At 41.6% G+C, this 16,444-nt stretch overlaps 1 protein-coding gene across 1 annotated transcript in view; it reads right to left on the bottom strand.

Moving 5' to 3' along the window:
- ST7 (suppression of tumorigenicity 7) overlaps positions 1–13,249 on the bottom strand; it is a 143,307-nt gene extending 130,058 nt beyond the window's left edge. The window contains exon 1 of the mRNA XM_048300753.1: positions 12,915–13,249. Within this exon, the coding sequence (XP_048156710.1) occupies positions 12,915–13,065 (151 nt within the window). The 5' untranslated portion in view covers positions 13,066–13,249. The remainder of the gene's footprint in view (positions 1–12,914) is intronic.
- Positions 13,250–16,444: the final 3,195 nt, after the last annotated feature.

The raw sequence follows: 16,444 nt of genomic DNA, 5'->3' as shown, positions 1-16,444 counted from the left end.
CATTAATATTAACTTTTATTCCAAACTGACAGCATAACTTCTTGCAAAGACAATGGCTGTGATGTACAGAATTACACTAGCATATGAGTAAAAGAATACTGTGCCATTACAGATGCACCTAATACATTCTGTATCAGATATTAAATGCTTTTCTTTCAGTTAGCAAAGCATTGTTTGATTTATTACGATGCTTATTATAAAGAGTATATGAATAAGTACATGTTAATAAGTAAACTAATGGCTGACTAAAGCATAGGTAATTAAATAACCCGGGTGCTTCTGAAAACATTGCCTTGCAGATATAATTCCAGTCTGTGTGTTTAAAATTCATATCCCAAACAAACTAATGTTGCAAACTGGAACAGAAAAGATACTTTTAATACGACTTTATCTTCACCTTAAGGACGAAAGGCAGATAAAATCTGCCTTCTGTATACAAATAAAAACACATCCTGAGAACTGTGGAGCCCACCTGCACAAGACATGTCCCTACCTAACTGCATCAATGCCATGAGTTTTTGGTGCTTACACAAGGAGCGAGTTTCTGAGGGACTAAGCCCAGGAGCCCACGACTGCAGCCTGCAGCGCAAGGCTTTGCAAGGGAACGTCGGCCACCGTGGATACCACCAAGCTCCCTCACTCCTCAAACAAGGGCATTTGTGAGAAAAGGCTTCATAAAATTTCATCCAGCATTCTTTTCCCTTAAATGCTTCTCTATCAGATTAGAAAAGGAAAAGAAACACGAAGGCAAACAAGAGATTTTGGTTGGCAGGCTTCTCGTTATTCATTTATTATTTATTATTGATTTTTGTGCCCGTGAAGAAGGATCACATGTGCACTGGAAAGAGGATGATGGTAATGTACAGAGGGCTCTGTATGCCAGGGACCTCGTGGCCAGAGCAGCTGTCTGTGGGCTCTCTGTGGCTGGTTTATAGATTGTTGGTTGTTTATTCTAGACTAAGAAGGTCTCCAGTGTTCAGCCTGGACTAAACCACAAACTCCGGCTCCAAGGGTCCACTGCCACGATGCAAAGGGGTCATATCCCAGACTGGAAGAGCTGAGATCTTGGGTGATCACCAGGGTGGGAGCTACCCTCCCAGTGAACCAAGCTGGGTCGGCATTCACAGCCACGGAGCCACCTTACAACAACCGAGGGGCAGCTGCTCACACCCACAGACAGCACGGGCCGCCACAGCCCTGCTGCAGAGTGAAGAGCACGGCAGCACACAGACCCACACACTGCTGCCATCTGGCAACAGGAACTCCACTGCACCTAGGGAAGAACAGATTTGTAAGGAAGATATTGCAGGATATTTATTTCAAGTCTGTATTACTAGGTCACCTAAGGAAAGTAGCAAACAATGCCGATTAGTCCTGCACATCACTAACTCTGTACCCCAACTGATAGAGCTGTAGCCTCAAACACAAGGGGGACAGCACTGTATTTTATTACATATACAGTACTAACATAAATATTATATGTAATATAATTTGTATCAATATCATATAACATATTTTATATATTACTTTATATATTACTCAGAAACAAAAATAAAAACAATCACTCAATGACAGTATTGTTCCATAATCAGTCATTGCCAGTTTGAATGTGGCATGAAGAAAAATTGGGATTTTTAGATCTATCTGACTTACAGAAGAGAGCAGAATAGTAATTGAAGCACCCAAAGTTTTCAGCTGAGTGATTTATTAACTACTGGGTTTGGCTTATGTCGTGTAAAATTTGTCACACTATCAGAAAGCTTACGACACCTTGTAAAACTGAAAATTTATATTGCAACTTCAAGAGTTATAAAAATGTGTGGAAAGACAACTGATTAAAAAGTTTTAAACATAAAAGCAGCTGAGAAACTTTGCAGATTAGATTTAGACAGGTCAACTTCTTTTAATGCTAAATACCTTTATTTAACCTGCACTGCCATCAGTTCTCAGTGTCTTGATACCTGTCATGTTTCAAATCCAGGAAGGCAGTAAACGTTATTTACATTATTTAAAGCTTATTTCAGATTGCTGGGAGGTGTATGAGAGTCATTCACACTATATACCCTCTTCTATCAAGACTAATGTAAAAAAAACCTCCTGGGGCAACATTGTCATTTCCTTAACTCACTAGGAGATTTACCAACTGCTTCAAGTAGACCAGAATTGAGACACAGACTTTCTCAAAATAATAATGGAAAGTTAGTTTCCGTTTCTTCCTCACAACATCAATCTATCAGCTATGGCCTTCAAATAAAGCAATATCAGCCCTGTACAAGTAATACCCGCATGACCTGGGATGTTCAAAGATTTCCCTCTGCTTTGGTGAGGACAAAAGGCACAGAAATAAAATTATATCTGAAAAAGTCAGACTAAGTTATAACTTAAGATCTGTATAAAAACAGTTAATATATATCACAACAAATCCAACAAACCAAGACTATTTCAACAAAATAAATAAGGACACAGCAAGGTAAGAAGCAGGATATGGTTGTTTCCGAAGTGAATACTTATTTCATTTTTGAATGGGAACAAAACTGCTGAATGTGGAGGAAAAAAATAATTAAAGGGCAAGAAAAGAGACACTGTGACAGGAGAAAGAGAGATATAATTCAAATGTCCAAGACATGGTTGAGTGTAAGATTAAGAGAGTGTAAAGAAAGCAACTTGCTGAAAGAAATTACATTTGTAACAGCAAGCCCCATATCAAGACAGTTTTAATAAACTGTTCAAACCCTCCAGATTATGCCAGAGTACTTAATATTTCTATTTTTAATACGCACACCCAAGCTACTGCACTATGAGGCAGTAATATGTGAAACTTGAGAATTAAGCAATGGAGGTACACAAAAAAATAGGATAAAACACAAAATAAATAAATCATGTCAATGTGCCCCTTTAAAAAAGTCAGATGTGGCCCTTTAAAAAAAATGTTCAGTTCTCTTACTGAGAAAAATGAGTAGCTCTAAACTGTCTGGATTTCAGTAAAGTACTGACAGTGCTGTAGAAAGCTAGTTAAAACAGGAGATGGAGAAACCTGCAGCTAGCCTGTGAGCACTGGACAGTGTGGAGAGCACATAGAGCTGCAAACTGAGCCTTATGGAGTATTTTCATTACCAAAACCAGGAGGTGCAGAAAGCACCTGGCATGAGCTGCCAGAGATGCCGTATCAAAGTTAATGGGGCAAAAGGCAAGGAACCAGCAAGGAAGACTATTTCCAGCGGAAGGTGAGAAGGATTAATTGAACTATATAAGGCAGTTAATGAAGCCTTACCTTGGCATATGATATAGAGTGCACAAGCCCAATTCTGAAATGGCCAGAAAAACTGAAAGAATAAAGTACTACCAGCAGAATCAAGGACATCCAGCTGTTTTAGGAGAACACACAAGGACAGCCCAACTGACTCAATCTTATAAGGCAAGGACAGGCAGGAAAAACCCCACTAATGCATTGGGAACCAGTCTTCACGGTGGTGCTGCTGCTTCTGCAGGTAAAGGAGAGAGCTGTCACGAGCACAAACATGTGCGAGCCGGCCACAAATACATCTAGGCCAGAGTGAGAGCAAAGTTTCTATCCATGAGAATTTTCAAGTTCTGGAAAAAATATTTCAGTGCAGCCCTTTATGGGAAGATAACGTAAAATATGACTGAAGGTTGGAGTCAGGGACCCAGAGAGGCCTGTACATCTCTCCCGTGCCACAGAGCACAGCCCCTACATACTCCTCACAGGAGGACATCGAGGGTGGAAACTCTGCCTTCTGCGGAGCCGCTGACAAAACACTCTCAGCCGTAATGCAGGCCAAACCCTCCTGGCCAGGTCTGAGGAAATCCTGCAGTTCAGACACTTTTCAGAAACCCTGGAACTAATCAGAGCTCCTTGGGACTTGTGTTCCCCACAAGACTATGTGGCTTTTGGGGTGACTGCTAACACAGCTGTCATCAGCACTCTTAAACCATAAACTCTTGACAAGAATTTCTGGGAATACGTAGGACAATATTAACTGCGAAAGCAATTCTCTTGTGCTTGTATCAATCCTCCTTTGTCCTGACCTAATGAGCTGGACAGTCAGACATAGGGACCAGAAGGCACTTTTATAGCAATGCAGCATAATACAGGAGCCTACTCTGAGCAGGCAGATAAATCCGTCAAGTCAAGCACTATAGAGAAGACACTTCTGGCTTCTAAGACCAGCAGTTGTGCATCAGTGCCACCCTGCACAAGACCTCCTCAGGTCCTTCTCTTCACAGGGAAGGCTCATCAGCTCAGCTGCAGCATCCTGCTGCTGCACAAAGTTGGCTTCTGCTCAAGAAGTATCTTGAGTTTCACCCGGGGACTCTCTGTCCCCTTGTCCCCTGCACAGGGTATGGAAGGCCAGCTGCAACCCTTCTCTGACAGGGTCTGGTTTAACCTTCTCTCTGAAAATTGAGGAAATGACTAGCCTGGGACTCTAAGCTGAGACTTGTGTAAAACATACGAGATGGGTACACTGCTATCAAGTTAACTTCATTATTAAAAATAGCAAAAGAAATTTCACATGGAAGATTAAGTGCATTAGTGGATCATATAACCTTGCTTCAGACCAAGCCATGGTGTAAACAATTTTCAGTCCTCAGCATAAACACACAGGACATGCCATGAAAACATTTAGTTATGTGAAGTTCAACATCTATGGCACTCCCAGGTTACAAGCATATTTTCTTCAGAAATAAATGGCTGCCTTACAAAATAAGATTACAACGATGATAACAACATTTCTTGTGCTTTAAATTTGATCTCTGAGTGTCTTGCCACTGAGCACAAGACCCTACATTTCAACCTAACAGCCCTGACATTTAATAAGCCAAGTTTATTTGTAGAAAGTGAGCTGGAAATAAAATCTCATGGTTGCAGTTGGCACACTATACAGAATAGGAATCTTAACGATGACTGCAGTTCATTTTTGCCCTATAGCTTTCATCCTTCTAATTGGTATATTTAAGTGCACTTAATCACTTAAGCAATGAGTCTGCCACAGGGACAAATCTCCAGTTTATACTCCACAATAATAAATCTTTGTCTTCTCTCAGCAGCTGGCGAGGTTTGATTTGGACTTTGAATTTAGGCCCTTTCCTCAGGCTTAACAGTTACAACTTGTTTGTTCTGTCTGCTGAAAGCGTGACATTAACTCTTGTCTTTAAATGCATTATTGTTGCTTAAGCTTACTGTTCTTGGTGTCAAAATTGGTTGCCCTTCTGCAGTGCCTGACTAAGACACATACAAAAAAAGTCCAATTAGCCTGTGCTGGGATTTCACAAAGCAACTTTAACTCATTAGTATTTACACAGCATCACTGGTCCACATGACGCTTCACAGACATGAGGACGAGCTAGAGTTTATAACACAATCTTTCAATAGATGCCTCCAGTGCCACAAAGAGCTAATTTAGAAACAGGTGGAAGGAGCCTTCACACACCCCCTTTAACAGCCAACAGAGGAGTAACATCCCCACAAGCACCTCATAGTCTGTCCACAGGACCAGGATAGGCGTTATCCTAAATTCTATGACAGATGTCCTAAGTATGTCCTGAAACAGCTCTGGTAAAAAAAGGCAAAACTTAGATGCGATCGTCAAATCACAAGACGAAAAACTACCTTTGGACTGAAGTGACTGGGGACTCTGTCCCCCATATTGCTACAGGCTCCCTGCAGTACCTTCATAAAATATTTAGGCCCAAGTCTTTGCGAATTCATGCATATTAATTACCTGTGCAGTAAAGCCCGGGGCCTATGCTTTCAGAACAAACCAAACCACTGAAGGTTTTCAGGATGAAGGTCTCATTTCCCTTTGCCTTAGTTCTTCCTGTACAGTTCAACAGAACACCCAGTTGTATTCAACATTCTGACAGGTATCTGGAGCAGGGCCTTATTTTGCTAAATATAAAAGACCTTCTTAAATAACTAATCTTGGAAAAAAAAAGGTGAATCCTGACTTGTTGTGACAGCCACACAAAAGACAACATCAACTTCTGACAGTAATGTTCATTCCTTCAATCCAGAAGAAACTGCTTGGCCCTCCAACCTAAGTCACCACTTAAGTGGTTTTATTTGCTTTACCACTTTCCAGGATGACAAATAACTCTCCCTTAAGCATAGAGCTTGCCAACTGACTGAACAATGCACAGAAACCTTGGACTCGGTGGGGTTGCTCTCTGGCATGTGCACAAAAGTCCTGGCACATTTGGGACTATCGGAGCCTCTGTGCATAACATACCTGCACACCATCAGCAAGTGTTTTCAGCTGGGTGTGGGAGTTTTTTAAACCCCAGCATGATAGGGTTTTAACTAGTCAGCTCTCCTGTTTATTATGGGCCATTAGATTTCACTCCCAGTTTCCCCACTGAAGAGCCTGGCAATCCTCATCACACTGAGGGTCTTAGTACTACGAGAGCCAAAGATGAAGAGGCATAATATCCTTTGCCATATCCACTGGGTCCAAAGACACATCTTCAAAAATCTCTTATAAAAAATACTTATCATGTGCATTTCTCTGAGTTCAGTTTGCAGCCACCCCTTTTTTAAGATTTCTCTTCCCTATTTTAAAGGCTACTTTAGTACCTGCTACTTTCTTCCCACCACAGTTCACAGCACAAGGAACCACCTCTCTGTTAATGTGAAGGCACTGCAATCAGCACGTCTCACAGCCAGGCTGTTTCTTCAGACCATTGATGATTTGGGCTCCAATTCTGACAAGTTAACATGCATTTTAACTCCAAATATTTAGGAAGCTCACTATACGTTTGTCAGCCAGATTAAAGCTCTTACACCTCCTTAGCTACTGTCAAGTAGCTTCTCTGTGATTAGATAAACAGCTTGAGCTTCCTTAGGCTAACATTGTGCTTTTACTAGACTCTCCATAAGTCCTGTCAGAGAATCCATTTTAAAATACAGGCAGGTCATTCCCTCCAAAATCCCTGTTTTATCCAACATCATCTTCCTAATTCTGCCAGGTGCTGCTCTCAGGCAGGCATCATGACCTTCTATTTTTCACTTAATGTACAGCCTTGGCACAGAATTATGTACTTTTCTCTCTTTTCAGTCCCTGAGGCACTGACACCAGTTAGCACTTCTGTCTTTCACAAATGCAAATTCATGACCCGGATTTTTGCATTTGCTTTGCAAAACAACCACCAAAAATATATATATTTTAAGTTCTTTCTTTAATTTAGAATTGTGGTATTTTCATAGCCGCTCAGACAATTAGGGCCTATGACCCCTGTGAACAATCGGGGGCTTATGCTCTTTTGGGCTAAATTTGTCCAGGCACTCAGTGGATGCTTTGGGAAAATCCCACTACACATAGGCAGTTTTAGGAGCATTTCCGTAGATTTTCATCAACACACAGAGGACATTAGACTTCAGTTAGAAGCTGGCAGTACAGCTCCATGGTCGCATATCAGTCAGTGTTACAGTAAGCTCACTCAAGATGTTATCAAATATTATTTTGAAGGCTCTGGCTTACACATTTCTCCTGAAATAGTGACTGCAAATCTTCTAGAGCTTTTGCAGTAATAAAGTCAATTTCTTCAAACAGTATTTTCTGAAAACCTTGCATTTCCTACAAACTTCACTCCATTCCCAGCATCTGATGCAGACCGAAAAATTAAGCTCAATCAAAAAGTCAAAACAGTGAAGAAATGTCAAAAATTCATAGAAAACAAGTATCATTGTATACTGCATCTATGGGGCATTGATCCAGCAAGTTTTGATACAGCTTTTCCCCCAAGAATCCCCAGTTTCATCTACAAAGATTTGTCTGCTTTTTGTCAAAAGTAACATACTACTTTCATGCACGTAATAATCTCTTCCCTAAAATATTAAAGGGACAGTTTCCAAATGTACCATGATGAAAATATGCATGCTTGAAACAGTTAAAACCTGTTTTATAATAACCTCATGAATATTAGCCTACAGCAGTAAAAACTAATTTTTGCAAAACCCAAAAAGGCAGACCACAGAAACCTCTAACATCCAAACCCTGTCTGGAGGCTCAGCAGCAACTATGAATGCTTTGTGGTGCTGTAAGTGATACAGCTGAAGAGAGGGGTTAACAGTTACGAAAACACTGTTTACTTTAATTCCACTGAGCAGAAAATAAGATCAGTATTTAGTAAATATTTAATTTACATTCTAAGAAATGCAAAAATTAATGCAAGTGATTTTGGGTCAGTGAGCAAACTATCTGTAACTGATTCTGTGAATTTCATAGGCGGGATTGATGCTGACCTTGACAGAAGTAGTCATGCATTTGAAACTTTACTTTCAACAGTCAAATTCTTAAGAATACCCCAAACAAATCTACACGGCACTTGCAGGGAGTTAAGAATTCTTCCGTCTCCTTTGGTGGCATGAGAGCTTTGCTCCAGGTTTTCTTTCGACTCGCCCACCTCCACACTGACTTCTGTAGCTCACACAGCAGATGCTTACAAGGAAACCCATCACAATGACGGCAGATTGCTTTGAAGAAAGGCCAAGCAATTACCATCAAGTCTGCAAAACTAAAACTAACTGTCCTTCGGTTCTTCTCAAAAGAAAGAATCTGTTCACTTGTTTTCAAACCATTTGAAACTCCCTGGCCTTTGTCAGGTTAATGTTTTCCAACCCTCATGATTAACTGCCCTAGCTTGAATTTATGAAGGGGAACAATACCTCCGGACCAGCTGTCAAGATGCTATCACAGCAAACACACCTCGACACGCACGGTGGCTTCAGGGGCCGAGCAGGTACCGGCAGCTCCAGCCCCAGCACCTGCAGCCGTGCACCCCCAGCCCAAGCAAGACAAACCCCCAGGCATTCAGTCCCCAAAAAATCCTTCTGTCCTACAGGTGGTTTATCACCGCAGCTTGCGCACATGCAGCTCCGCGTGGCCAAATTACCAGCAGCAGGAAAAAAGTGAAATTAGTTAAATTTTAGTAACAGGCCATGAGACCATGGGAATGAAAAGCTTCTTTTCTTCTCACATTGCAGCTTATTGGGGCACATTGCACCAATGTGCAGTATAGATCTGCAGGGTCAGGAAGCCCAGAAAGGGGAGATCAGAAAGATGAGATGAGCTTCACTGACAGCAGCCAGCACCCTAAGACAGCGTAGCCCAAATCTGAGAGGCAGGCTCCATCTCTTCATCTCCTGCAGTATTTCTGCTAATGAAATCACACTCAGCTTTCTTGCACGGTTTAACACAAGATAGTTTCATAAGATGGGACTTTTCCAAGTACTTTGCTTCCTGAAGTCAGTGCAATGCACACACTGGTGAATACATCTAAGGTGGGCCAGGCTGACTAAAAAAACCTCTCAATTTTGTGTCTTCTGAGAGACTCCTGGACAAACAGAAAGCATCATTATCCTAATTTTACAGGACTTTGAACATGTCTACTTCACCCCCTGGCCACACAAACCACAGGGGTGAGTGGAGACCTGCTGATGGCCAGTGCTGCCAGCCCTGCTCCATGCCAGCCTCTTCCCTCTCCAAATGGCCGGCACCATGCACAGTGTTTCTGGTGATGGGCTTTAAGAAAAGTCTATTACACAGTCACAAATCCCACAATAATTAATTAATGAAAATTTTAGCTGTTTATTTCAGTAGGAATGTCATAATAATAATTTTTAAAAAATCATAATGAAGAAATGTACCATGTTCCTCAGATAACAACTCTGTCCTAGCCACCACAAGGTGATGTAGTCTTCCTCTTCCAGCCGTGGTATCCTGGGCCTGCTGACCTCAGGGGCCTGGCAGCACAACTTTACTTGCTTTCTTTCATTCTACAGGCTTCTAATGTTGCAGCTCAGCTGGTAACACCACAGGGCCTTGCTCCAGAACAGCTGAATAATAATACTCCACAGACACCAATAGAGCCAGACTCAGCCCAGAGCTCATACCCGTATATTTATTTTCCACAGTTTTAGGAAATCAGTTTTTCTGATTTCTCCACCCTCGGCAAACCAGAGGTTTCCTCCTGTCTGCCTTGTCACAAGCTAGTCACACTTACTGTTCTCGTCATTAAATCCGTCTTTCTGTTGCACTTTGAAAGGATAAATAAAATCATCAGAAACTGTTTAACTTCAGTGCCTCTTTCCTTCTTAGGATTTGACTAGAAATCCAAACTCTTATGTCAGGAAAAACAAGCACATTTTTAGAAGAGGTGTGTCTTAGTTCAGATTAGTGTGGCATTCAGAAATCGTGCAAGTGCCAACATGGGAAGAAAATACAGCATGTTATGTAAAATAGGCAAGGCACGTTTAATTATTTTAGAATAAGATGATAACATCCGCTTCCTCAACTGCTTATTCTGTACTTAATACTTAATATAGGACTTAATATGTCCTCTCTTGCTTCCTGGCTAATGGTATAGTACAATAGTTCAAACACTCCTATTCATATCTTATTATTTGATCTGGATATCAAGCTTCAAAAAAATGAAAAAAAACCCCAAAAATACACGAAACACCACAGTAAGATTTAACAGTAATATTTTTACAAGACAGATTAGATTTCCATTTGGTTATATCACAGTAAGGTACTCCACTGAGGACAGTGAAATTATGCTTGGACAAACTGAGGACCTTCAAGCCTGGGAGCTCACTGAAACACATGGGGTGACCAACATGCACTAACGCTTGGGGTGTGCACATCTGTACAACATTGAAGGAAGGAAAAAAGACCCCACACTTCTTCTTAGTAAGACTTTCTGATGCAAGTGACCAAGCACTGGTCTATTTGGTGAAACCATCTGCAATGACTCTGACTGCCAGTGGTGCACAGCCTGCTGCCCTGTCCTTGCCAAAAAGCAATTTAAGGCTGCATGAACACTAGAGACTCCTGTTTCACCATCGGAGTTGAAGAATTTCAGACAGGCAAATCCCAAAGGTTCCTTTATTAGCTGATCCAAGTTTGCTAAGAATTAATGCCTGATTATGACAAAATTGAGTTCTGCCCTCTGCTTCTAGTCATCAATTGTTATAATTCTTTTCATGATTAAAAGGCCATTTCTTTCTCTCCACGACAATACCACTTTACCGTAATCTTACTCTGATGCATCTCTCCAGCCCTGGAATAATCTTTCCACTATCTTCTCCAGCTTTTCCATTTCCTTTTAAAAATACTGACACTAGGGATGGAAAAACAAAATCATACAGCAGTAGCAAGCACCAAGTCCCTGTGGCAGGTGCCCTCCCATACATGCCACACTAGTCCTTTTGTATCACACCACTGTGAACTCTGTCTAAGGTGTTTGATCTAAGTCTCTAAAACCTTTCTAAATCACTATTTCATGAAGTGCAAACCATACCTGTGGAACTGTGTTTTTTTAACTGGCTGCCTAAGCCTGCCTCTGGTGGTACTGAAAACCAGTTTGTTTGACCTCAACTCACCAACAGATCCAGCTTGTTCTGGTAAAATGCCCAGTCATTGTTTTTAATCACCCTACTATTTCTTTATGTCACACAGAAGTTTTAGTAGCAACATTTACAAACTCATTTTCACATCACTGAAATAAATTTGATTGGTATCACATGACCAGTTCCTGTGGTACTTTATGAGCAACCTTAAATTAATGACAGTAGAATCTGACTGTAATCAACTGGGGGGGGAACGACCCACAATAAATCAAATCCATTTTAATTCATTCACACAAGCTTTGAAAAACTAAACAAAACAAAAAATGATCATGCTATTACCAGTACTAACTTTTTAATAAATTCCATTTAGGAACAGATGATGCATAAAGACCATACTGTGCCTATTGTTCTCCCCTGGTAACTCATTTTCATCCTGCACTTTGGGACTTTCTTCAGCCTTTTTAAACTCCTCAGAGATTTCATACTGTCATTTTACTTGCATTTTGAGACATTTCAGTAAACCCCAAGATGACTCAGCTGGAGTAACATTTCAAATGAGAAAGTGCATCAAGAATTAGTTTGTTCGAACTCAGAAAGAAATCAGAGGGGGTTGATTAGGTCTCAGATGGATGCCTGTGATTTTTTCCAAAAGCGAAAATTATAATAGAAAGCATTCTGACATTTTTGCTTGACAGCCATGGCCTGCAATGCTTACCTGGGACGTACGCATTACATAAATTATTAAGAATCAAGCAACAAGAATTACATCGTGTTTTAATCAGTGTGCGGCAATGTCAAAAGAAACAGGATATTGTTCAAAGACATTTTATTTGAAAATTTGACCAAAATTGCATTTAAAGTTTATAAACGCAATTTGCAACTGCGTTTATGCCTAAAGTGAAAGCTGCCATATGCTGAATCTTTTTTTTTTTTAATTCTTCTTTGATGCTGGAATTGCCAGAGGCTTATCAAATGAGAACAGGCCAGAGGGATGGGTGAAAAACGCTCAGATAACGTTCGACTTCCCAGCAGCAGGGATGCCACATGGGTTACATCTCATATGCCCCAAAACTAATTTGTCTTTTCCAGCATGGGGGTTGGGAGGGTGAGGGGGCCAGAAATTAAATTATCAAAGTAGATGGGTAGAAAAATAAGCAATTTCAAGATAAGGACATAAATGCCCAGTCCAGACCGGCTAACAGTACGTAAGTTACTGCTGATTCAGTATAGCAGCGGCACACTACCTTAGCGAGTTCGAACAGCCAAAGCAAAGTCCATCACAACAGTGATAGTCTTCCAGCAAACTTGCACTCTTATTATTTATTATCATGCAGAAAAAAGTAGCTGAGATCTAATTTTTATCAGGAACATAATTAAAGTTTTAATCCTGGTTTAAAAAAAAAATGCTTGAGTGCAATGCGAATAGCACAAATAGCGTAAGACAGCACTCGCACAGCCGAGGGGGCGGCGGCGGGCGCGCCCCCGCGGGCACCCCCGGCCGAGCCGCCCCCGGGGCACGGCAAGGGGGCCGATGATCACAGCCTACCTGTGGTTAAATTGTCATTGATCTTCAGCGGCACCCTTAAGATGTAGACGAGGAAGAGCATGATGAAGAACCACAGCGTCCAGAGATAAGTCCAGGACCAGACGATGCAAGACTTGAGCTGTTCCAAAAAGCCCGTCCCAGCTTCAGCCATGTTTTTTGGAGAGAAAAGAGGAAAAAGAAAAAAAAAAAAAGGGGGGGAACGGAGTGTGTGTGGGGGAGAAATCAACCCAAACGCTGCTCTCTGCTGCCACGAGCTCTCAGCGTGTGTTTGTGGGATGGTTCACCCCCCTCTCGCTGGCCGGGCCGCCTCTCCCCCGCACGCACCGCCCGCCGGGCACTGCGGGTGCCCCCGGGGCGCTGCCGGCTCTGCCCCCGGCCGCCGCCGTGCCCGCCGCCGAGCCCCGGCGAGGGCTGGCCCGCTAAAATGGACTCCTGCGAGCTCCCCTCCGGCCGAGCGGGTGGGGACGTGCTGCGGTGGCAGCGCCGGACCTGCCCCCAGCCGCGCTCGGCCGCGCCCCGCGGCTCGGCCCCTGCGCTCGGCACCCCGGCCCTGCCCGCGCCCGCCCCGCCGCCCGAGCGCGGAGGCTGCGGGGCACGGCGGCGTGCGGCCAGAGCAGAACCGGGGCAGGAGGGGGCAGAAGGGCCACGCAACTTTCCCCCCCACATCTTTACGATCTTGAACAATAACTTCTGGCGGCATTTTCACCGTGCAACAGGACTTCAAGCCTAAAAAGGGCTCACGTAGGATAGTTTTTTTGCAGCTGACCCGCGTGAGCTTCTTGTTGGGTAATGAAACAGGCATAGAAGTCCCTGCGTGCGTGTTGGTGTGTACAGTGCCCAGCAGAGTCCCGAACTGCACAACTCTCCTCCGTGGAAGATAACTGTATGGCGCAATAAATGGGAGGGAAGGGACGCATATCTAGTTCCGACCCCCCTGCCAAGGGCAGGAAAGGCACCCACTAGATATGCGTCTCATTAAAATAGTGTCAGTAAAGCATAAACTTCAAGTCATAGAATTGTACTTTTGAGAAATACATTTTGCTTCTTCCATGAATGAGGTATTTATTCATGAAACAACATTTGACAGCAGAATGGGATAAAAATTCAAGTCGGTAAACACGGCCGATCCCTGCTTTTTTTTTTTTTTTTTTTTTTTGATGTCCCACAGCTTACAAACATTTAAGTAAATACACACCACATATTCACAATTTGTTTGGATCTCTCTTCTGTGCTTCCACAGTCTATATCCAGTGGGATAACACTCTCCAGCATTGTAAGAAACAGGTACTATTCATAAAGTCTTACCAAAAGAACAAAAAATCCTGAAAATTTCTCCAACTGGTAGTAACCACTCTGACCTGAGATTTTTTAGTCTGCCAAAGAAACAGTCATCACAGAGAAAAACATTGTAGCCTTCCTAGAATGTTTACAATACCCAAAGGCATTAAACCAAAGTAAATCTGTAGCTCTACAAATTGATACCTTCTCATGGTAGCAAAGGTACAAAATTTGTTCTTCCAGACTACTGCAGGACTTGAAGCTGGATGGGGAGGGAACTGTGTCTTCTTTATTTGATGGTGACAGGATCCTCTGATTAAGAGACCACTGTCTCCATATAAGAATATTGGTGCAGGATTGACAGAAGTTTTTCCTGCTAATAAATCACAAAACTTTTAAAATGAGAATATACAGATTAACTACATAAAACGTCATTTATAGTTTAATTACATATCGAAGAAAACCACATTTCAAATTTTTCAGTTTCCCCTTCCACTTTTAAAGGGAAGAAATACTTAACACATTAGGTCACACCTGAAAAACCTCAACCTTATTCAATCATGCAGTTATTTATAAATCAAAATATTCCTCTTACATTTTCAATTGCACTAGGCAATTTTTCACTTTTATAAATTTTCCTCTACGTATTTTAATTTTCAGAGTATTCATGCTTATCTTAAAAAACTGACTATGACCCATTTCTTTTATGTATGAAAGATAAGAAGTGGGGCATGGGGCTTTCCCAAAGTTTTTTGTTATAAACAACTTTTCAATCTATTGTCTTTTATTGAAAGACAGGAGTGAATTGTGTTGGTTCCTCCAGCTCTGCTTTCTTTACACCTCTTGTATTACTAGAAGATCAAAACACTATGAACTGTGCCCACTTAAAGCACAGTTATTAATTTTATGCCTTCCTTCCTCTAAGCACCACTGCTTCTTCTTCCCTTGAAATTACAAAAGTTTTAATACTTTGCAGTAATGTTATGCATTTCACTTCTAGATCTCCAATGTTTTTACAGTGAGCATGAAGTATTTAAAAAATAAGGATTCCTCATTGGGTGCTGTACAAAGGAAAAAACAAAAAAACAAACAGGCAAACAAACACAACAACAAAAAACAATGGCACAAACTAAACCAAGAAAACCAAACCAAACAAACAAAAACACCAACCCACAAAAAAACCCCCCAACCCCCCCCCCAAAAACCAACAAAAACCCCAAACAAAACCCCCCAAAACCTCAGGAAATACAAAGCATGTGTCCAAACCCAAATGTTTGTGTGAGGTGACAAGCAATTAAGTGCTGCATATCTTGACTTGTGACTAATTTTGTGCATTCATATGACAAATTACATTTCTGCGGTTCCTATTAAAGAAGCATCTAAGCTGACACTCAAGGCAAGTTCACTGTTCAGGTGCTATTTAACACAAATTATCTCTTGTCTCTCAGTTCTGTTTGAATGAAATTCCAAGCAAATACAAAGCCCTGAAACATGCATTTCATAAGTCAGAAGCAAACTGTTCAGTACTATGAAAAGACACCATTTTGAATGTCACCTGGTTCTAGGCCCTCATTTGCTAAGTCAACATAGAATACAGCTGAAGTGAATCACTGGACAAAAAAAAATTTGAAAGTAGTGTTTTACCTCTCTGCTAAGATTTGCCACACAATTACATCATTGTTTAGAGTTTTCTCCCACAAGCCCTCAGTTCCTACCTCAAAATAATATCTGTGTGAACACTACTAATTTGTCTGCCATAAACCCAGTTCAGAGTTCCTAATTTCTCATATGACTGTTGATGACTTTGCTAAATGAAATCAGGAAGCAGAAGCAATGACAGTTACTAAGCATGAGGTACAGTGAAGTTTTGTTTCTTTTCAGAAGAAAGACATTTTATTGAACTTGGGTCCTAGCAAATAAGAGAGAATAGATGGGACCACCGTGCAGCAGAAGTCCAGTTTGAAAATTTTGCCCACACAATCTTTGTATGGGTCCAAAGTAGTCCAAGATCCAAAGCAGTGGGGTTTTTAATGTTTGGGTGTTTTAGTAAACCTTAAAATATCTTCTGTCTGATAATTTCAGAGATCAGAATGAGAGACCTTTTCTAGGCCCGTAATGTATAACCTTCTTGGAACCTGGCTACAAATTTAGATTTCATTGGGGTCTTGGCAGCCAAAAGACAGCCAGGCACACTAGTCGAGGACATTCAGAAAGGGCAGAAATGAGACCCACATGAGCTCCATTTATATATG

This window comes from Corvus hawaiiensis, chromosome 4 (assembly GCF_020740725.1).
Source record: "Corvus hawaiiensis isolate bCorHaw1 chromosome 4, bCorHaw1.pri.cur, whole genome shotgun sequence".
In the NCBI taxonomy this organism is placed as follows: domain Eukaryota; kingdom Metazoa; phylum Chordata; class Aves; order Passeriformes; family Corvidae; genus Corvus; species Corvus hawaiiensis.
This window is presented reverse-complemented; position numbering and strand designations above follow the sequence as displayed.